We start from the raw sequence: 22,714 nt of genomic DNA, 5'->3' as shown, positions 1-22,714 counted from the left end.
CCCGGTAATGTACGGGTCAAAGATCTGTAAAAAGCTGAGAACCCCCCTCCCAAAAAAAAAACATAAGAGTAATGATGTAATCGTTAGAAGCAAATACACTGATTGTGGACACATATAGGTCCTAAATAAAAGCCCTCCAGATAAAACAGGGCCAACACAAAGACCAATTCAGCAATCAATGCTCAAAAGGTTTAAAATACACAAGCACTTTATTTATTTACACTCAACCACTGAATCTGAGAGCACCAAAGCGTGGAGGTTAGACGCCAACTGCCAGAGGAGTAAAGCGACACTAGCTGTTGAGCTATTAGGCCAATTAACAAAGTGGTCAGAAGGGGCCGGGGTGGCAGAGGAACAGCCTGAAATGGAGAGATGAGGGTGTGAAGTGACAGTCAGCACATCTGGTCTCATCAATAATGCAGCGGGCCTTTAAACGGCAGTTTGTCGCATGTTGAGCGCTGCAGACTGAAATCAAGCCTGACACCCAAGATGCTGTCAGGGGAGAGTGGAAGAGAGGAAGAAAAGAGGGAGAAGGAGGGCAAGAACCCTGGAGGGAAAAAAATAACTTTTCGCTATTGTTTTAATGCATTCGTGTGATGCTATGAACTCTGAAAGAGCAAGGTGAAACTTAACTTAAATAAACCCATATTGATGGAAAAAGAAGAGTCAACTAAAAAGATAAACACCAACAACTTCAGCATTTATCTATCATTTTTATTATCAAAATAAAAAAAACAAAACAAAAAAAAAAACAAAAAATCGAAATAATCAGCACATGCTGCACCTAACCTCTTGAGACACAGTGTTGTCGACAGTTTTTCTGTCTCAACAGTGTCCACAACATCCAACATCAAAAAGGAAAAGCAAAAAAGGTGAAAATACATCAAGCCTCTGCCTTCAAAACCTTCCTACAGGTGGAACCCTTTAAAAGTTCATTTTCCTGTGATGAGAGGATTTCTCAGGACGACGATCACAGAGTCTCCTCTGAGGAACATTTTAGAAATGTAGCGGTCCTTATTGACGGGCTTTGACTTCTTCTTTCCCTTCCCGCTTTTGGGAACCTCCGTCCACATCTCCTTCACGTTCTCCAGCACCATGTTACAATGCCTAAAACGACAGAGTAGATGCGGAGTGTAAAGACCTCCTCTTCAAAAATTAAACGGGATAAAAAAAATAATTAAAAAAAAACATTTTATTTTGCACTGCCGCACCACAAATTTACCTAAACTCCAGAGATGTATGTGAGGGTTTCAGAAGGTTACGGTGCTAAACTAAAAAGTTCAATTCATAAAATCCCTACAGTTTAAAGCCTCTTTGCTGATAGGGCAGAGAAACTAACAATGTCTGATGTTTTCTTCAGCTAAATAGCATGCTACCCTTCCCCCATCTGTTGCTGCACAATACTCATCAAACGGCAAAAGAAGGCTTCTACACCTTCCCATTACTTACAAGTAATACCAAAAGGCATGAAAAACACAGTTATGATGTAAAATTAAATTCGTACCATCCATGTGCTAAAGCAACTGTAAGGTAGGAGCAGCATGTTAATTAGCACATTGAAGTTCTCACAGAAGCAGCTAGCCTCATTAATATACATGTGCTAATATCAACTTTGTACTCTTCAAAAAAAGATAAATAAGCAAGAGAAATATATATTCTGCACATTAAGCACTTCTAAAAAAAACCTAAAGATTAAATCATGTTCCATAATCTTGTTTAAATGAAGCCATCAACAGTCATTTACTGGCAGCTTTTCCTCCTTTTTTAAATTGGTTTTATGTTTACAAGATTTTTCTTCACGCTCAAACACCTTTATCCCTAGACCTCTGCGGTTCTTGCGCAATCCTTAAACATTTTTAAGCAGGCACAGTTTGTACCCTGGGGCCTGTTTGGTGAGTCACTGGGTACCTGTCAAAGGCTTTGACTCTTCCAAGCAGTTTCTTGTTGTTGCGACAGTTGATGAGGACCTGAGTGTTGTTCTTCACCGACTGGGTGAGCACTGACAGCGGCCCGGTGTTGAACTCTTCCTCCTCACGTTTTTGGAGCTCCTCAGGGGTCATCTCCGATTTGGGCTTTGTTAACAGACTCCTGCAAAGGACAGCACAGAATAGTAGCTATTTCAGACCAACTCAGAAAACTTGGTATCGGCATGCTTCTCAGGTAAACCTTCAGAAAAAAACTGATACACCTATAGATTTTATAATATCATAATATTCGTTCAGCATGTTTTTAAATGTGCCTCATGCCTAATGGACTACCAAGATTAACTAATTTGGTAAAATAAAACATACTTTAAAAGGCCCAGCCTGGCCGAGTCAAAGTTGAAAAGTCAAACCACGGTCATGTGGTTGCAGGACATACGTTTTCACACACACCCTTCAAGGTCCACAAGACACACCGAGCAGAGTTCTTGTGAAACCCTCCTGCTGCAGTGTACGTCATGGGGTTTTGTCATAGGTGTGGCTTACAACAGTATAGTAAACACAGCAGTCAGGGCAGAGAGCATCACCTATTATAAGAAGTTCACAAACTCAGAGGTGGAGGAAATAATAACTGATGAGTCGAAACATTTAATTTTATTTTCTATGTTGGCGGAAAACAACAGAAAAAGAACAGAATGCGTCAGTGGGACGTTCGCCCGCTGCATCGGACCAGAATCGAGCTGGGGAGGTTCAGTGTTTTGATCCAATAGTACATACTTCCTCAAGGCCTCAGAGAATTGCTCCTCAAAACTATCCATCAAACTCTCTAGCTTAAAAAGAGGCTTCTGGAAGTTGAGTAGTTGGGTTGTTTTCTATGTAAACACACCCATGACCAATCAAAAAGTTGTTTGGCATGCAGAGGGCACCAAAAAGTTCATCAGGGTGTTGTGACAAGAAGTGGACGACATGAAGCTGAAAACAAAATGACACAATTTTCAGTTATGTAACTGCGACAACCAGAACTGATTTCGGCACATCGCCCCGACCATGCTGGGCCCTTTGGCCCAAACAATAACTTGTCCTTTATGATTTTAAAATGCTTTTATTCTCTTAGTTTTGGATCTAGAACCATCATGAACCATCGATACGCTGTCATTTGCACAGATCACTATAGGGCTGGACAATATCAAAGACAAAAAAAATTCTACATTTTCCTCTGTTTGCCAATGCAATGCTTCCACCTCTGCAACTTTTAGCATTCTGGGAACTATTCTTTGTGTCAGGTTTTGGTATCTGCTGCTGACGTGAAACTCTATCCAAAAGGATAAATAAATATTCTAAAATTTTAGAATAAAATTCTAGAATTTTATTCTAAAATTTCTCACCACTTACAATATTCAGAATATAACACAGAACAAATATTCCTAACAGTTCTCTACGATACCAGTCTCGCAAAATCTGATATTGTGATGATATATTTATGAAAAGTTGCCCAGTCTTAGTTTACTACTCTTTATTCTTTTAATTAGAATTCTTAGAATCTGTATTAAAACTCCCCATCTAATTATTCCAACTTATTTATTTTAATTTATTCTAATTTTAGGTTTTATGTTCTTAGTTAATTTCTGTTTTAAACATGGTAAATTATGTCATATGCAACTGTGATAAAATACTTCCTAACCAAGTACCTATTTAATCTCTTCAGTAGAAAGTTTGGTTCATATAGGTAAGCTACCAAGAACATCTGCAAGTTAGCGTTGTAAATACTGCAGTGGTGACATCAACAGCAATATTTGCCCATTTTCTTCTTTCCTCTCTTTCTCATCTGTGCTTCCATCACTATGTTACCATTTGCATTTTGGGCAATGTCATTTGCGTCCAGTGTGAGCATCTGAATGATTTGATTTGATACAAGTACACATGCTTGATTACAGTATTTAACTATAATGTACACTTTGAAATAGAATATAATCTATTATATTAAAATAATCTCAAATTAGCTGTAGTAAACATGACTGACTGGCTATTACGAGTGAATTACCTAAAACTTCATTTCCACCGGGTTTTTTTGGTATCTTTCATTGTAAAAGAAAAATAGTTTCTATTATTTGGGATCACACCATTTCACGTGTTTTAATGTTAACAGAAAAAAAAATTACATTATCCCAGAATATAGACTATATAAATGGCTTTAAAAAAAATAAATAAATAATAATAATAATCCCTTAATGTTCAACGTACACATATTTCATTTCTGACGGAATTTAATTTTTTAGGTAGCTTTTCTGTGTAAAGTAATTTGTTTTAACTCTTAAACCTACAAAATGAACATGAATTCTCTGTCCCTTTCTAGCATTAACTGAGCTTACTGCAGGTTGACTCAACAGAGACGTATCGTTCCATTTAGATACATTTGCTCTGTACTTTAATCTGAGCAAAACATAATGAAATAAAATCCATTTTACAAGATCAACCATTTTTATTTACAGTTATAGCTAGGTAGATAAGACCTAGCTCACCCAACAACACAACCAGCATTTAGTCGAGCTAACTAGCCTCTGTGCTGAAAAGGCTAACTTCATTAGCATTAGCCTAACTGCAAGAAGTTACTACTCATAGCAAAAGCTCTTGGAAAAACAATAGCATTTTACTAAAGACGACTTGCTATAAATTATACTTACATTATTGATAGACTATAGAGTCAGTCTCTGTAATTAATACAGCGCTAATCTCCACCGGTAGCTTCGTAACGACAACGATACTGCCTGACTCGCGTGTTCGAAGTCACTTCCGGGTTACTTGATACGCGCTTGAAGCTGTTGGTATAACTACCGGGTTACAGCAGATCGCCTCTCATTCAAGAGCACAGAACTCTCTCTCTCTCTCTCTCTCTCTCTCTCGCTCTCTCTCTCTCTCTGTTTTTTTTTTTTTTTTACTTTATTTGGTGTAATTCTCACTGAGTCCCGACAAACGTTTTTCAATTTTTCAGTAATAATGTGGATGTTCTTTTTGTACATTCGGGCTTTTTTGAGTTATTACATAACAGGTGCTCCTTTTTTACACATCAATCGCATAAATGATGAAACTAAATTGTTTTTCGACTGGTAAGTTTTAAATGTACCTTACTATACTGCTGCTGCTGCTACTACTACTACTACTACAACTACAAATAATATTTTTTTTCCATTGAAAATTATAACAATGACTTCATTTATTGTAATTCATTCATTAATAAAAATCAGCCTTGAATTTGAGTAGATTTATTTAGTGGAGAATGAACGTGAACAAATAACTAAAGGAGGGGCGGGGGTAACAAATCACTGTTTAATAAGGGTTGAACAAAAGGAAAGAAAAATCTTTGACCATTCTGTTTTGCATAGTCAATGTCATGTGGCTCCTTTCTTATGCTTTATTCTGTCCTCATTTCACTAGTGTGTTTAATAGCACGTTTGTGAAGGACTGGTTGAATGCATTATTTGGCAGCATACAATATTGTCTGCATCGTTTTCCACGTTTACTGTGTTCCCTATTGCTTGTGGCAAACCACAAAATGGCTTTTTGAGAATAACATCTTTTTATTGCCACTGTGTAGTGGAAAGATTCTCCCATCTGAGCTGTCAAACTCTGCAACTCCTCCAGAGCCTCTTGGCTACTCTCTGATTACTACTGACCTCCTTTCCCTACCTGTCAGTTTTGGTAGGTTCATGCTTGTGCCTTAGTTATTTAATTTTCAGATAATGGATTGAGCAAATTCTCATTAGATGTCGAAAGCTTGGGATATTATTTTCTAAGCTAACCCTGCTTAAACCTTTTCCACAACTTTGTTCCTGACCTGTCCACTGTGCTCCTTGGTCTTCATGATGCTGTTCACCAGTGTTCTCATGCAAACCTCCAAGGTCATCACAGAAAAGCTGGATTGAAGTTAAATTGCATGCAGGTGGTCTTTGTTAGTCTGAATGCCTTGGGTAGGACTGGATTTAATCTGTTAGTAAAATAATGGAGAGGACTGAATATATATTCATGTCAAATCTTCCTTGTACTTTTTATTTACACACTTCTTTTGTTTCACAAAAAAATAAACTGCTATTTGTCATTGCAATGTGAAACAACATCACAGTTTGAGTGGTATGAAGGCGTTTGTGCTCCATTATGTTAAAAATAATAAAAAGATGTTTAGAATCAAAAGCCGAATTTCTCCATTTTCAGTGTGACATCACGAAACCGCGACAAAAGATGAATTTGACTTTAAGACGTCTTTACAGAGGTGTTAATAAAAGTGACAAGGATTTCTAAAGTAAAATGTAAGAAAAAACAAATCAGAGGTCTTTATAGATAAACAAGAATTCACCCCCAAACAGTGGGGGGAGGGAGGGGGATGAAAACAATTCAGAGTGAAACAAATACGCAATTTTTGTATTACAACATTCGGACAGATGACAGAAAATGAATTGATTTTATCTGTCAGAAATGTTCTTCTCCTATCCTCAGGAAGATTTCATATACAAAAGACACTGTTAACAGTTTGTAGCTGGTCAATGTGTCAAACACAGCTTCAGGCAATTAAGTTCTGTGACATTTACTTTAGATGTTATGTTCTAAAGTCACTATGCAGATTTGTCTCACATTGGTAGAAAATACTTAACAGGCCTATTATTCCAGTATTAGCTGAGATTAATTTTTCGAGTGTGAGGACATGTTTCAGAATGAACCTTTTCTGCTTATGAACAACCCAGAGGAAATAAATAAGGATGAGGGAGCAGCTAGGTTGATACTGCAATCCAAACAGTTAAGCCTTTGTTATGCTCTTTAACGGAGTAACAGGAAATCGTGAATGTGAGTGTGTCTGTTAGACAGAGTGAGAGAAATGGGGATGTATGCTACGGTGAAGCAATGAGACACTAAGAGATTGGCTTTCTGGCAAGAGACAGACAGACGCCTATGGGTGCACAACCCACCCACCTTGTTCCAAAGGTTACACATCTACCTGAGGAAATCACTTACTGCAGATAAAGGCAGGCTGTGTGTTGCTGAGGGAGGTGAGTGTGTGGGATTGATTTTCAGGGTGCACGGTTCTATACCTTTATGAAGCGCACCATAGCCAAGAGACTCAAATCTTAAGAAGTGGAGAGCTCAGCGTTACCTTGCAGCTGATGGGACAGCAGAAGCTAATCTGGAAACACTTTTCAGCTGCCTAATTAAGAGAGCAACAAGCATTAAATCAGATGGGCCAGACAAAGATTTATTCAGCAGAACTATCAACATATGACACAACCTGGAAATCATGTAGGATTCATTTCAAAACTGGTTTCCTGCAGAAAAAAAAAAGAAACATGATTAACTTTTTTTTTCCAGCATGGATTAAATTTACAGAACCCTCACAGTCACAACATGTTTGCTCGGGTTGGGCAGGGGGGGCTGCTGCAAAAATAAGTCTATTAATTAGACAACTTTTTTACCAGTTGAAATTTCACAATTATTTCACTTTGGAACTGGGATGAGGCTGGAATCTATGTAATTGAAAGCATTAATTTTATTTGAATTTGAGCAGACTGGATTCTCAATGACTGCACCGTGGTGCAGTTTGCCCAGTTGCTCTGCAGCAAGAAAAGTCCCGTATTTGAATCCCGACCAATGAGTTTCTGCATGGAGTTTTATGTCACTCACAGTCCAAATACGTGCACATAACATGCACGCCCTACTTTTACGTTTTTTTTTTGTGCAACATTTTTGAATGTTGTATTTTTACCATCAACCCTTATAAAAGACTGCAATAGAAGATTGAAGTTAGAAATTTTACAGTAAAAAACAACAAACAAACAAACAAACAAACAAAAAAAAAAACAATAAACGTAAAAAAAAAACCCCGCTGAAGGGTTATTAAAACTATTTTCAGTTAGAGTGAGGCATATCCCCCTGCACTTTTCAGAACGCAACATAAACATTTTGCTCTTTTGATGTGCAAGGAGAACCAGTAACAACTTTCTAAAGTGTCGACAACTTGGTATTTCCGTCATTTTCAGTTCCCTGTCAGCACAGACATCAGCACCAAGCTCTGTTCATGAAACAATAATTAGCTCAGTATTTACGTTTATCAGGAGACCTGTTACAGGAAGGTGATTAGCAGAACTAGATCTTCTTACATCTGCTTTTGCAATTAAAACACAGCTTACGCCTATAGATTCCCACCTCTGTCCTCCTCACCAATACCCCCCCCCACCCCCCGCCGCCACAATTACTCATACCACTGATGAACATATTCACCTGCATCTATCTAGACAGCGAGTTTGCCAACACTGAAGTTACCTGATCCAGATCCGTCTGCCTTAACCACAGAGCGACTGTGACTGACGGGCTGATGTCTTTCCACATAAAAGAGCTTTTGTTTAAAGACGAGGCAGCCGTCCAGGGAGAGGTGCTCTAATCTGTTTCCTCAAAGATCTCATTTGGTTTTTTTGTATTAATTTGTGGAGGATGGGCGGCGGCGGAGGGAAGGTGAGGGAAAGTTTAACAGCCATGATAGAAAGACATAGCCAAACACTGATCAAGAAGATCTGCACCACTGGAAATGTGTCGTGTTTGATCACAGTCTCCTCACAGTTTCAACAACAACTGATACTATGATAATAATAATAATAATAATAATAATAATAATAATAATAATAATAATAATAATAATAGACTAACATTTCACTCACAGGCTGCTTTTCATATATTTCATATATTACTTTAAACGTGTAATTTAGTCCATCTGTTTCCCTTTTGCGGGCTCAAACCTCCAGAGTGAAACGCTTAATAACAAAGCCAAATAGGAACAATCAACAACAGCACAAGGCTTTAATGAGGAGGGAAGAAAACACAATTTAAAATGCATTATTTATCGTTTAATTACATGTAAAGTAATTAAAGTAGGAATGTAATATAGTTTTTTTTAGTTGCAACAACGATGAAACCGAATAAGTGCAGCAAATGAACAATTTTAAATTTCATAATGTTTGTGCAATCAGCAATCTTTAATTTTACAATTATTTTTTTTTTTTGGCTCTTTTTAGCTAATTCAATTATTTTCTTTGAACTAGACATTTTTCTTGCTGTTTTGTAGTTTACATTTAGCCTATACTCCTTTAAAAACAGCATTCATACCTGAAATATGTCGCTGAGCAGAAAGGAACCACTGCAACTGAACATTTTCCTTACTGATGTCCCTTTTGCATCTGTACACCAAACGTGCGCACAAAACCTCGAACACACCCAAGCGAATGCGTGGGAAATAATAACACAGAATACACGATAACAATGTGTGTTTCAACCAGAAAGTGTTGCACTATTAGTTATTTTTCTATTTTTAGATAATTTCTGTGTCTCATTTATAAAGTTATTAAATATAATTTTGCGCATTTGTTTGGAGATAAAGGCGTGCGTAATCAGTTACTGAGGCACAACTTAAGTAGTGTAAGCACCAGGAGCCTGTTTTATTTACAACATATTGCATGGCATTAATAATCTTCGAGTTGCATTTCCATCTTATACTATATCACTTAAAATTAACGCAGGTTATTCGTTCATAGTAAAACTTTCAGCAGACATACACTTGTCAGTTTAGGTTGAGTTGGTCTTTTTTTCTTCAATTTCTGTTTTCATGAATGCTACATTGATGTTATTTTTTTTTCTTTTCTTCCGACGTATTCTCATTTTTTTATATCCCAAAAGAAGGGCTTGGGCTGACTTGAGGGTAGTAATTCGGAAAGTCAGTACAATATCCTCCCAGTTCTGAGTGCCCACTCTTGGATAAAAGTTGTCCAGTCTTGGAAGCACCGCACTCCTCCGGACACGGACTAAATGCTGCTGCGCATGGTATTTGGTGGGAGTAAAAGTAGCTGGCCTGTCCGGAGATCATGTTAAATGAGCACGGGTCCGACAAAGGCAGGGTGCATGCGGGGATGGACGTGGCGGAGAAGGAGGCGCAGGCGGAGCCGATCTGATGGCGCCGTGACTGCGCGCAGCTGACTCCGATGTAGGACATCTCCTGGCGCGTCCGCACGAACCTGTCGGCGTCTGCAGTGCTTGTTGCACTCAGCCGGGTCTGATGTGAAACCACCGAGGCAGCGTGGTTGGACAGGCGCGGCTGACCGCGTTGGTAGGTCCCCGCGCCGACATGAGCGCGCACCGGTGCTTGAAGAGGAAGGAACGGCGGCACCGGCCAGTAGAACGAGCTTGCTGCGGCTAACGTAACACTGGCTGCCGTGTTGGGGGGCATCAGTCGGCCTCCCCCTCCTCTCTTCAGACCAAGTTTGCTCCTGGAACTGACCGTGGCTCTGCGCCGGAGTTTCCCAGACGTGCCGCCGATAAACACATCGTCACTGCAGGGGTCCAGCATCCAGTAGTTGCCCTTACCGGGGTCGTCGTAGTGCCGCGGCACCTTAACAAAACACTTGTTCAGACTCAAGTTGTGTCTGATTGAGTTTTGCCACCCCTGTCTGTTCTGTCGATAGTAAGGGAAGTTGTTCATGATGAACTCGTAGATGCCGTTGAGCGTCAGCCGTCGCTCTGGACTTTGGCGGATCGCCATCATGATGAGCGCGTTGTAACTAAAAGGAGGTTTCTCGGGCTTGACTCTTTCTTCCTCTCCTGTTTTCTTTGCTTCCCTTTTATTTTCCTCTCGCTTCGGAGGTTTGATATCCTTTTTAGCGCTTAGTTTGGAGTTTTCGCAGCTTTTGTCGCTGTCAAAGTTCTCCTCTTGACAAGTTTTCTCAGAATGAAGAGGGCGAGAAGAGGGCGAGTCCTGGTCATCCACCATCCCTTCTCTTCTCCACAGCAGACTGCTGATGCTGAAAGAGGACTTGTGGAATAATCGCTCCGGAGTTTTTAAATCCCCCATCTCCATCTGTGCGCGCAGTCGCCTACAGTCGAGCTGCCCGTGAAACTGCGGGAGGGCGCGTCACTGAGCGCGTATAGAGCAATGATGAGCGGATTCAAAGTGGTGACGAGCTAAGGACGCGCTGACCAAAACTTGCCAACACATGCGCATGATAGCAGCACCACCGGCAAAGCCGGGCCAAGGTATATGCAAACTAAGCCCATGGCGAGTGTGTTGCAATTAAATCGATCTTCTAAATCAAAGATGAGCCTTTGTTTTAATATCTTTATGACAATTTCCTAAATAGTGAATTTCAAAGGTTTAGAATCGATTTAAATGCAAATATTACAAAAAATAAACAGCGTGACAATTGTTTAAAGGGGAATCTTGATAGGGTGGTGATAGTTATGCTCAGGCAGTCACTAATGCTACAAGTTTAGTGACTTTCATTAATTATGGTTACATTTTCTGCACTCTGGTTCTCATTTATTAAACATTTGTGAAAAACAGGATCGTTTTAATGCTCACTTCAGGTCGGAAGACATGTTTCAATCTCACACATGCTTTCAGATTTCCACAGGTGTGAAAGTCAAGCTGCATTTGTCTCAGAAATACACTGATGTGAAAAGATCTCATCAGTGTAATTAAGTGTAACTTTTGTTCTCTCTGTCTTACTAAAAGATCGTAAACCAATTTTTAATATATTTTTTTTGCCAACCATTATCAAGGTAAACACAAAATCACTTTTTAGAAATTTTGGAAGAGCTATTTTTAAGGCCCTGGGACTCAAGTGAGTCACAGTGAGTGCAAACATTCATAAATGAAGAAGACATGAAAGAGTGGTGAAGCATACCTAAACCCCACCAATATTCTTAAATACCTTTTTACAGTACTGAGTTAGTCAAGATTTAAGCGTAACCACATACTTTTATGCTTATTGGTGTTTTTATCTTTTTTTTTTTTTTTTTAACAAAAGATTTAATTTAAGCAGTTGAATCTGAAGATCACATAGATCGGTTGGAGAAATGTTCCAATAGCTGGCGTTAAATTATGTCATTGGAGTGACTTTTTACGTTAAATATGAGTGGAAATTTACGAAAAGTCCTCCTTATGTGACAAGACAGAGGATGCTGAAGGAGAATAACTTTACACTTTTGAAATCAGAAATGTTCTTTTTCAGCTTTAACTGAGATGATATTGTTAAACAAAGTTGCTATTTGATTCTGGACTTTGTTTGGCATAAATTGCTGACCAAACATTAAATACTGCTGTAGGTGTTTGTGTGTAATTGCACACAGGAAGCTCACATTCGTACATGGGCCAAAGAGGAGAGGTAACTTGGGGATCCTGAAGGGGTATTGAGAAACCCTTAGGTTAAATGGAGAAATCCTGCTTTACATTTGTGACCTAATTTTGGGCACGTGCAGCATTGCACAATATTATGCTGGACAGTTAGTTTTAATGTGATAATTTCAAAATAATAAACTGATATAAATAAAAGTATTTCTATTATGTGACTTTTAAATACATTCTGAGATGAATGGGTTTAAAATATAACATCTGCAGACTTTTTTTTTTTTACATGCAAAACTATATTAAAGGTTAGGATGTTGCCACCTTCACATGTGACAGATGTATTTTTTACTATCTTTTGTTCTTTAGTATTGTAAATATTGTGGGTGAGGTCATCCAATTTATGAAAAGAATAAGAGAAAACATTTACATCAAGACTATTTCAAAGCATCAGACCTCTGCGAAAGTGTTTTCCATGACAACTTTACCCCCAAATCCACCCCAGTTTTGATGAGGCCGAGTTTGAAACAATACAAACCCAAATATTTGTGATTTACGATAATTGTTCTGGAGAACAACTAAGTACACTTTGCCTCCTCCTTCTTCACTAACAACACTTACAGGTCACACCATTGCAGGGGGTGCACACACACACACACACACACACACACACACACACACACACCCACACACGCACACACACACACACACACACACACACACACACACACACACACACACACACACACACACACACACACACACACACACACACACACACACACACAATATGAAACGGATTTGAGTGTCACAAAAAACAAATTTGTTTTACAGCCAATTTCAGGAATTTGTTAATTCATTTTTCACACTAATTAACTATAAAACAAGTTGTGTTAAATGCAAAATGCGCCAATGATAATACACGGTGAATTAAAATAATAGACTAGAATTGCTTTGGTGACTGAAGCAATGTATCCAAACCTAATTTAATAGCAACATGAAAAATAACACATACCACAATGCCTAGCACAAGTTGCACCCAAACTGTAAACCAGACACTACAACCTGGAGAGAAACAAAGGTTCACGCTGTCAGTCTGCATGACTGATTGGTTGCAATTATGACACTTGTGATGAGGTGAAACTCAAGCTCTTCATACCCTCCTCTCCCCGGGGCTGGACTCACCTTCTCCTTATTTCTCCATTAGCATATGTACATCAGAATCCAACTATTCATGATGTTACTGGTAATTTAATATGTTGTGAGCTTTTGTACATATAATGTTGGATTTTAAATAGTTTTACAACCTTATTAACACCAAATCATACAGAAAACCTGAGACATTTTATTATTATTATATTATTATTATAATCATGATCGTATTTTGAGATAATTTTCGTCCTATGGACAACAAGCCCATTATGTACATTTTTAAATACTGCTTCACAGTTAAACTGTTCAAACTACGTAATTCTGAGATGAAAAGGTTTTCGGTAGAAAGGGGGAAACATAAAGTTAAGAGATCTTCACACTTTTATGTGTTGGCATCCCAACTGGAGGCTCTAAGTCACCTGCTGTCGCGCCCATATTTGAGTCCTCTAAAACGCATCCCTGGATTTAATTAAATTTTGCACACAGTTGCATAATTCTCTATGCGCAAAACTATTTTTTGTGAGCTTTTGCGTTTGTTCAAAACTTCAATCCCTGCACCGAATTGTCTTTAAAATATCCGAGAAATAAGACCCAAATGGAGAATAGATCGGGATAGATTACAAGATACAAGAAGCGCAAATATTTTCATTGGGTGACCGATGCTACAAACTCATTTCTTTTGTTCTGAAAACAAATGTGCATAAAAAAAATCCTTATTTATACATCGCACCGAAACTAGATATAATCAAGAGTGTTTGCTTGTTTGCTTCCATCAATCAGAATCCTTGTTTGAGTTTCACCATGCAGATATCATAATGTTTCTAACTACATGCTATTTGTTCCTGCTGTTAGTCACGTTGATACGGAGGCCTCTCTGCACTATCGCCGCGCCACACAAGTGAGCACTTGTCGGGAATGCTTTTGGCCCTGCAGAAAAGGCGCAGCGTTGCCCCAACAGCTGTAATCCTCTTGGATGTTTTTCCTCTGTCTATCGTATGAATTCACCTCTTGTTTTGTTTTGAATGATCTCAGTGACACCCTGAGAAGAGCATCGCTTTCCTAAGATTTCTTTTGTATATATTTTAGCTTTATTTGTGATTCAGATGGTGAAAATTGAGCACTGATCTTTTTGCGTAGAGCGCTATAGTAAAAAAAAAAAAAAAAAAAAGAAGCACAAGTCCTGCAACGATCTTACAATATGTTTTATTTAAACACATAAAATACATATATAAATATATTAATTCATATTTGCCGGCACCCATTATGCTAGAATCAACAATTAAATAGTATTTTATAGTCATATTGTAGCTGGACGCAAGTAATTAGTCAAGTTAAAATAGTACAACAGAAAACATTGAGGTTTCTGTGTTGCAGATAAGGTGCTCCTTTCCAAGTCTCATCCTTTATCATTGCGCCCTCTGGTGGAGAAGCACAAACCTCACAGACGTCAAACAGGCTGAGGTATGATTCACCGTTTGGGTTTTACACGACGACTAGTGACAGGAAAGTCAGTAACACAAATAATCTCTTCATCACAGCATTTGTTAGTAGAACTAAGATCTTAAACAGCAAGAGAATGTTTTTCCTCAAAGTTGATAGGTGGCAGTCAGTCTCGCAGCAGCTCTGAAGAGCCCTCTGACTAAAGACTGTTGCTGTATGACAGTCTCATGGCCGTCACGACATGCTACATTTTCAATTTCTGGGCAGCAGTGATGATATTCCACGGTGACATATTCCAAATTAGTTATCTTTAAAATATCTGAGAAATAAGATATTTCTAAGATGGGAGCACAGCAGTTGATGTGCTCCCATCAACTGTTGGGAGCACAATCTCTGTCTGGGGTTAGAAAGCCAGGCAGAGAAACATTGGAGTCAGGGATATGATCCCTGCCCATTATGATCGATGTGGTTTGATCAAATAAAAAACAGCAACTGTTGCTCAGATTCAGTCTATCAGAACTGGTCCCATTAGCAATGAAAGAAGGTGCGGGGGAAAGCAGTATATCCTGCTGCCTGTGGCCTCTTTCGCCACAATAATACGCTCTGTAGCAAAACAAAAGCTGTTCAGGACTAATTTGAGAAGCAAAAAAACATGCCTGAGGTATTGACTTGGCCTCCAGATTCCTCTGATTTCAATTCAACTGAGCACTTTTGGGATGTCTTGCCCAATCTTTGGAGTTTCCACCTCACAAGTTGCAGGAAAGTTTTAACTGCCAGTATCTTAGTGTCACGGGTTACTTGTCGTTGGCATAAAACGATCTAGGTGTTTTGACAGCAGCAAATAAAAAAAAAAAAAAAGAGTTCTACCCTCATGACCCTGGTGGTTAAGGGTCAAAATAAATTCATAGCTTAGTCTTCCCCTTCCTCTCTTTCCCTCAAGAGTTTTCTTTAGGCTGAGTTTCTCAGTTGTGATAGTGCAGCATAAAGATTTTCTCCAGGGCATTGCGTAGCTCCTAAATCCCTGTGGCCGTACAGGGCAAACTCTGGCTGGATGAAGCCTTGTAAAACTCCAGACACCAGCAGCTGTTTGACTGACAATATTGCCTCTTTGCTTGGTGTGTCATCTGAAAGTGCAAGAAGAAGAAGGTGGTCTTTATTATCCACACGTTTTAGAGATTAGTCAGCATTTAGCGTCTCTTTTCTGTCCCACTGTTGATGAATCCAAAAGAAGTGCTTACTGTTGAAATTGCCCATGAAAGCGATGCCCAGGGAGTCACCGTTGTGACCTTTGGTATGCGCTCCCATCACGCCCCAACCTCTGCCCTCAAACAGACTCCCGTCTCCTCCAACAAGAAAACTAAAAATAAAAATAAAATTACCACAACATATGTTCACTTCAAAAATTTAGAACGATAAAAGGAAAAATACTCACTTGTACCCAATGTCATCAAAGTGTCTTTCGTCCATGTGAAGCCTCTGGATGCTCAGAACCCCATCTGTACACTCTGCCAGGCCTTTGCAGCACCGGAGGGCAGTGTGGTGTATCACAACTCTCTGGGCTGGACCTTCCAGACTGTCCTTTTGCTTCGGGGCCGCTGCTCCCCACTGTTGCCTTGAAACTATGTTCACTGAACAGTAGATTAAAGATCGAGAGATGATTAAAATTACAGGTTGGTTTTTGACTAAAAATAAAAAAATAAATATATCCATATATAAATATGTATACCTGTTTGTTCCATGAGGCTGAACACAGCAGCTTGTAAGTGTGAAGACTAACCAGGCAGCATACTGCACGCCTACCTTATCGGTTTGTTTAGGAGGGTGTGGTTATGGAAAGTACACCTCACATGTTCTTTGTTGTTGCACGCAAACAAATGATTATGCAACAGATGTAGCTGCCAGAGTCATAGTCATACAGTTGCCCAACTAACTGGTAGAAATAAACATACTGGAACTAAGGAGGAAGCGTAATTAAACATTGGCAGAATGTGGCACACTCAGGCTGAGAAACTGGCAGTTTTGTTCCAGCACATCAGACAGGATTTCAAAAGTTCTTTGGAGTTTTGACAGGAAATCATTGGTGGCAATTTTGAAATGTTGATTCGTTTGTTTTCCCAAAGTAGGAAATTGGACAGGACTTTTTTAATGAGTAAAGAGTCAGAATACCTTTGTAACGTGATAAAGAATCATGCAAAGACCATTCAGGGAATTTTTAAATTTTTTTTTAAACAATAGCAAAATTTCTGAAAAAAAGACAACATTTTTCTTGTCTTCAATTATTTCGAAATTCAACAGTTTGCAAGCCCACAGCCATCATTTCTGAGATTCATCATGAGATCTGCCAGGGTTCTGTCAAATTACCCAGTGATGATAAAATACATGACAAAAGTACCCACACGCTTTGAAATTTTTTATACTTTGCCAGGTTATAACTGAAAACTTCAATCCATCCTATTGGGATTTTATACGATAAAGCAACACAAAGGAGTGCAACACTGTAAAGTAACTCTAAAGTTAAAGCTAAATAATTTTGAAGATCATGTATACTTTCAATCACCATGAACTCTTGATTGACAATTATCTGCTACTTTGTATACTTAGGTTTGTGGTTTTATTGTGAAATATATATTTTTGCATGACATTATAGATGACTTCTGCATGTCTGCAGGTTGAAGTAAACAAAGAGGACCAAGTCAAAACAGTTTTTTATTTGCAAAAAATTAAATTGCAAAAATAACATGCATACAACAGCACATTCTGGCTTTGGATTTTTTGAATCAAGATCTTCCCAGACTTCCTTTTTTTCTGCATCTTTATTCACTGCACGATGATAAACCCAACATTTTTTTATATTTGCTTTTGGTAAGTGAGTGGGAAGTCATAAACCATCATTACGGGAACAAAGTCCTTTTACATCCAAACCAGATGCCCTCAGCCATCACCTGTTAATCTTCCTAATGCAGAAAAATCCAGAGTTTGTACAGTCATTAGTGCTTAGTGGGTTTCTACTGGAACTCCAAACTTTCCTGGGTTGTATCGTCTACGTCCAGATTTAGTTGATTATATATTCATTCAGTCCGTCCACCACAGTTTGTGCTGCATTTTAGAAAACTTAATATATACTTTTTTCTCATGCGCATTGAGTTTGAAGATAAAAAACATTTACCACTAGAAATCTGTAAGTATTGCCCAAATATTAAAACAATGCACTACCAACAGATTAGAGATATTCAAAATTAATTTCAGACTTTAAATTAGACACACAAACAAACAAAAAAATTGCATGAGGACTTCCAAAGTCTACTGATCCGTTTGGTGTGAATTCTCACCGTGATTTCACCATTTGCAGTAGTACTATTTTGGCAATTTTACTCTTCCGTATGAAATAACATGCAATTGACCACATGGAAAATACATCTGTTAGTCAAGATAAAGTACTGCATCTTGATATTTGTAATGAAATGCATTACAACAGCGTTTTATTTTTGGAAAAACTGGAACAACGTCTCACATCGACAGAAACGAGGAAGTAAAATGTTGCAATTTTAAAACTATAAATCAAGTGTACTTTACTGGTGTTGTTGCTTCTGTTTAGTTACAATCTAAACAAAGGATTCAGTGTGTAGCATCACTAAACTGAAACTTCAACTGGGTTCAAAATCACAGTATTGTTTCTTTTTTTATATATTTTTTTCCAAATCAAGACGTAAAACTAGTAAAACGACTTGGGAAAAGACATCCAACTTAAGTTTAAGAATTTTCCAATGAAGGCAGCACATTAATATTTGATTCTGTTGGTTTGTTGTTGAAGCAGCTTATCTGTCTAAATCTAAGTAATTTCCCCCACAGTGATTCAGAGATTAGGAAAATCCATCAGTCTTAGTGTGAGCTCTGACTTTAGGAAATAACACAGTCGTAAGTGCTGAACAATGGTGAATGAATCCTGTTAAAACATAAATCTGCCATTCATTTGGCTAAATCTTTGACTTTAAAATAATTTCTGTTAGTGCAGAAAAAGGTTTATCACAAAGATCTAACAGTAGATATTAAAGGAGGAAATACAAGGACAATGTGGACTGTACAGTACAGCTGAACTTACTGTTAATCTGCAAAAACCTCATTGTCAGCAGTTTTCATGCAGTCACAGGATTGAAAGTAATATTTACTTTGAGTTTTTTTTGGCCTAACCACAACATTTTAACAGAGTTTTGAGCGGATCAGCCCAGAAACTCCAGGTTCACCACTTTGATCCATCTCAAAACCAGTTTTGATAAGTGTTTGTGTTCATCTGACTTTTAGAAACCCAAACTGTGTCAACATAGAATTTTCAGGAACTAAACGGGAACCACTAAGGTCTGCAACCTACCAAACACTGTCAAAATGGGGCTTTAAAATGCAAGAAAAACATTGTGGTGGCAGCATCATAAAGATGGTCTGTGCCACTAGTGGTACTGGTACACAAAGTTGACAGACTGATAAATATGAAGGAATGACTTTATAATGTTCAACTTTTCAAACAGCTTGAATGTTGAAATGTATACAAAGTAAAAGTGAAAACACTAAAACTTTTTGGATTACACAAACCAACTTAAATGAGCATCAATAATAAAACAATTCAAATATTCAGGCAGGACTATGCCTGAAGTTTGTTGATGGCTTAAAAAAAAAATTGCATAGATTCACGCACCATTTTCCCCATTGTTTAGTGGGGTATATGCGCAATTGCAACTCTTTGTGGATTAGAGAAAATCTTCCATGTTCTTCCTCTCACAAAAACAGTTTAAATTCAGAACATAAGCAAAGCTGGACTCCATGGTTCAATATTTTAAATAAAATGTCCTAAATTTAAACAAATGCACTAAGAGAGTTTTGTGAAGAAATAACACAAGCTGAACTTTTTAATTTTTTTAATAAAAAAGTTTAATTACAGACCAAACCTAAAAACAGATTCTACAAATCTATAACTGAAACTGATCACTGCCAAACATATCCTATCCAGAAAGTGGTTGTCAGTATCAACACACACACATATATATATATATATATATATATATATATATATATATATATATATATATATATATATATATATATATATATATATATATATATATATATATATATATATATATATAAATCCTGCTATTAGACGCAAATGATGGAGCTCTTCATGATCGTACAGGCGCTACTCTGTCCACCGGTGTCCACAATGAGGGGCCGTGCAGACGTAATACAAACGCATAGCATCCTGGGAAGGGCAAAACACAGAATAATATAAAACATATACACAATCTTTGTATTTAACTGCAAGGGTTGTTTAATTTAGCAAGTTAATGTTGAAATTGTTTTTCTAATTTTAACATTAACTTACTAATTTTTCACTTCCAAAGCCGATAATTATAAATAGGTGCAACTGAAACATTTATTCAGCCAATTGTCTCTTCCCTGATTCAGATTGGTGTTAGAAGAAGAGCAGGTTTGTGGTGTAGTTCTGAGTTTTCTAGGCTGCAATAGTGAAGCCATTGTAGGTCATTTAATCAGGTGTGCAAAAACATTTATGTAAACATTGTTTTTGATCAAATAAGTTCAAAATATGTCAATAACATCCAATGAGGAACAACGACTGAAAGGTCATAAATACCTCCTTTAAGGGGAATTCTTACCTCAGCCTTCATACTGTGAGACTGGAAGAACACTGCCTCCTTGTGACCGCATCTGGGAAGTAACAAGGCATCAAGTAAATGTCACAAATACCACCACGTTTGGACAACTTGTTGTTGTCCAAACCTGCCATGTTTTAGTGAGATAAGGAAGAACAAGAATGGCAGGCTAGTTCTTTATTCAACAGCAAAATCAGACCAAAAGTATATACTTTTTTTAAAATTATAAATGCAAAGGAATCTTGAAACATTGTACATGCTAAGCTACTCCTAAAGACATGAAGGAAAACTTTACTGGGAAAGGAAGGGATCTGGCTGGTGGGAAAGACATAAGGTCTGTTTAGTGATGCAGATCTTTTCTATTTTCTATCAGTTAGACTCAGCAAATACAAACAGAAATTACGCATTATGCTTTTCACTGGCATATGTAAAAAGTCAAATAGAGCAATATCTTTGTCACTGTCTAGTGATTTTCAGATACTTGTAATAGAAAATGTTAGTAGTAACTGCCATCAATATTGCTATAAAGGCCATTTTCTGTCCATTATTTTTAGACCATGAGGTCAAATTGTAAAAAGATGGAAAAAGACATCTTTGAAGGCAGCTCCATGCATAATTTAGCCTCAAACAAGCTGCTTTTAAATCCAGTTTTCAACAGAGAACAGTTCTCTCTATCATTTAGTGTCAAATCTGCTGCTGCCTGCATACTTTGATTGCTTTAGTATATAAATAAAATTTTTTACCTGTCTTGTGGGAAAGTTAGTCTCTTACGTGTAAACGCAAACTCAACATTTCCAGAGAAAAATGGCACAGACAAAGAGAGCACTTACTTTGGACAGGGGTGGTCCTCTGTTCTCGGCAGCGTTGGATCCTGGGCTACATCAGCAATGATTTGTGTCAGTTCACTGAAGAGAAATCACAAGATTGTTTTAATGAGCAAAATCAATAATTTCAGACCACAAATGAAAGATTTGTAACAAAGCAAACTCTCCCTGATGTGGCATAATTAAGGAAATATTGTTAAACACGTGCAGTTGTTAAATTTGTGTTATTCCAAAAAAAAAGAAGCTACTGTTGGGGTTTGCATTTTAAAATCTTTTGCTATTTTTCAAATACTATTTTATACACCACAGCTGGTATTCATGATTATAACAATAGAGCAAAATCAGCATTTTTCTTTCGCTAAATAAGGTGCAGAGACTAAACAAGGTGCACATTTAAAGATGGATAGTAGATATGACGAAATCTTTATTACATACTCAACTTCGTGGGTGATCTTGTTGACATAGATGCAGCTGTTGTCAGCCTCCTGCTGATAGTCACAGTTTCTACACTGTAGGTTCAATGAGACAGCAAAACGTGATAAAGTCTATTAAAAACTGTAAAACAAGTGTCAGTATTTGTTTGTACTCTTTCCATGCTAACAAATGAGCGACTACTTTCTGACCAAATACTTACCGCATACAGCAAGATGCGGTTCTCTTTGTCTTCCTTTGGGTACAACATGTTGTTACTGAGAGAATAATGAACATTGTCACCGTGATATTTATTTACTGTAGCTAAAATCAACATCGTTATGTAGAAAACAACTTGGTAGCACTTGATATAGCTAGCATGCTAATGACACTTCCTTTAATGTAATTTCTGTCTAAGACTCACCATTCTTGACAAAACCGTATTCCAACAAATCCCGGCTCGTATGTTCCACCTTCTAAATCCATCTGAAATTGATTTACTGAAAGAAATAACCCGAAAATCAAGATAAACGGCGCAACGTCTGTTTATGTAGTCGCTACCATTCAAAAACAGCACGTAAAGCGGGGTGACGGTTGAGTTGCTTTCAGAAACAGCGCCTCACACTGGAGGGAGGACGACCTGCATTATGTATGCGAGTCATGTTTGGGATTAACAATTTTCTCCAAATTGTTAATAAACTGTTATAAAAAACTGTTATGAAAAAAAAAATCACTCAACATTTTTAGTGAAATGCATCTCAAATTTTTATTTGAGATGCATTTATTTTGTGTTAAATAGGAACACAAATTAACAACACAAACAACTTTTTAAAACATAAAATATGTTGGATTTTAAAACAATGAATACATGTCTCATAAAAATTTTATACATTTACATTCAATCAGGCCTTTAACCTCCATATTCCCTATGTTCAAGCACATCAGAAACACTGTTTTCAATGTTAATAATTTCAAAAATAACACTGATGTTTGCTTATATCACTTAGTGTATTGCGTAATATTTTCAAGTCTTTCATTTTATTCACCACCTTTTTTATGTTATCTTAGCAAGATAACATTATACATAATACCAATAAAAACAAACAAGAAATTATAAAATGTGGGCTTAGAAACAAAGTATGTTGTTTTATACTAGAT

The 22,714-nt window shown here is 37.6% G+C and overlaps 4 protein-coding genes across 5 annotated transcripts; all 4 read right to left on the bottom strand.

Annotated features, from left to right (window-relative positions):
- Positions 1-693: 693 nt before the first annotated feature.
- On the bottom strand, positions 694-4,756 carry snrpd2 (small nuclear ribonucleoprotein D2 polypeptide). The gene is made up of 3 exons (XM_014982478.2): positions 4,604-4,756; positions 1,909-2,088; positions 694-1,107 (listed from the first exon to the last, which is right to left on the bottom strand). Coding segments are annotated over exons 1-3 (357 nt in total). The 5' UTR covers positions 4,606-4,756; the 3' UTR covers positions 694-932.
- A 3,983-nt stretch (positions 4,757-8,739) lies between these two features.
- Positions 8,740-10,922, bottom strand: foxg1c (forkhead box G1c). Its single transcript, XM_014982480.2, has one exon. The coding sequence runs from the start codon at positions 10,801-10,803 to the stop codon at positions 9,616-9,618; it is 1,188 nt and encodes a 395-aa protein (XP_014837966.2). The 5' UTR covers positions 10,804-10,922; the 3' UTR covers positions 8,740-9,615.
- Positions 10,923-14,405: 3,483 nt separating this feature from the next.
- Positions 14,406-16,472, bottom strand: pglyrp5 (peptidoglycan recognition protein 5). The gene is made up of 4 exons (XM_014982482.2): positions 16,388-16,472; positions 16,094-16,289; positions 15,900-16,018; positions 14,406-15,785 (listed from the first exon to the last, which is right to left on the bottom strand). Exons 1-4 carry the CDS (start codon positions 16,398-16,400, stop codon positions 15,610-15,612), a joined length of 504 nt encoding a protein of 167 aa, XP_014837968.1. The 5' UTR covers positions 16,401-16,472; the 3' UTR covers positions 14,406-15,609.
- Positions 16,473-19,556: 3,084 nt separating this feature from the next.
- Positions 19,557-22,167, bottom strand: polr2i (RNA polymerase II subunit I). Of its 2 annotated transcripts, XM_014982484.2 has the most exons (6): positions 21,981-22,166; positions 21,780-21,834; positions 21,581-21,654; positions 21,152-21,226; positions 20,325-20,376; positions 19,557-19,909 (listed from the first exon to the last, which is right to left on the bottom strand). In XM_014982484.2, the coding sequence occupies exons 1-6, from the start codon at positions 22,040-22,042 to the stop codon at positions 19,847-19,849; spliced, it is 381 nt and encodes a 126-aa protein (XP_014837970.1). In that variant the 5' UTR covers positions 22,043-22,166; the 3' UTR covers positions 19,557-19,846. The 2 variants fall into 2 exon arrangements, with proteins under 2 accessions (XP_014837970.1, XP_014837969.1); XM_014982483.2 differs by lacking the exon at positions 19,557-19,909 and having other exon boundaries at positions 20,036-20,376; positions 21,981-22,167.
- Positions 22,168-22,714: the final 547 nt, after the last annotated feature.

Source organism: Poecilia mexicana, unplaced genomic scaffold (genome assembly GCF_051168715.1).
Source record: "Poecilia mexicana isolate PSO_F unplaced genomic scaffold, ASM5116871v1 scaffold_13, whole genome shotgun sequence".
NCBI lineage: Eukaryota > Metazoa > Chordata > Actinopteri > Cyprinodontiformes > Poeciliidae > Poecilia > Poecilia mexicana.
The sequence above is the reverse complement of the archived record's forward strand: the minus strand, read 5'-3'. Positions and strand labels throughout refer to the sequence as shown.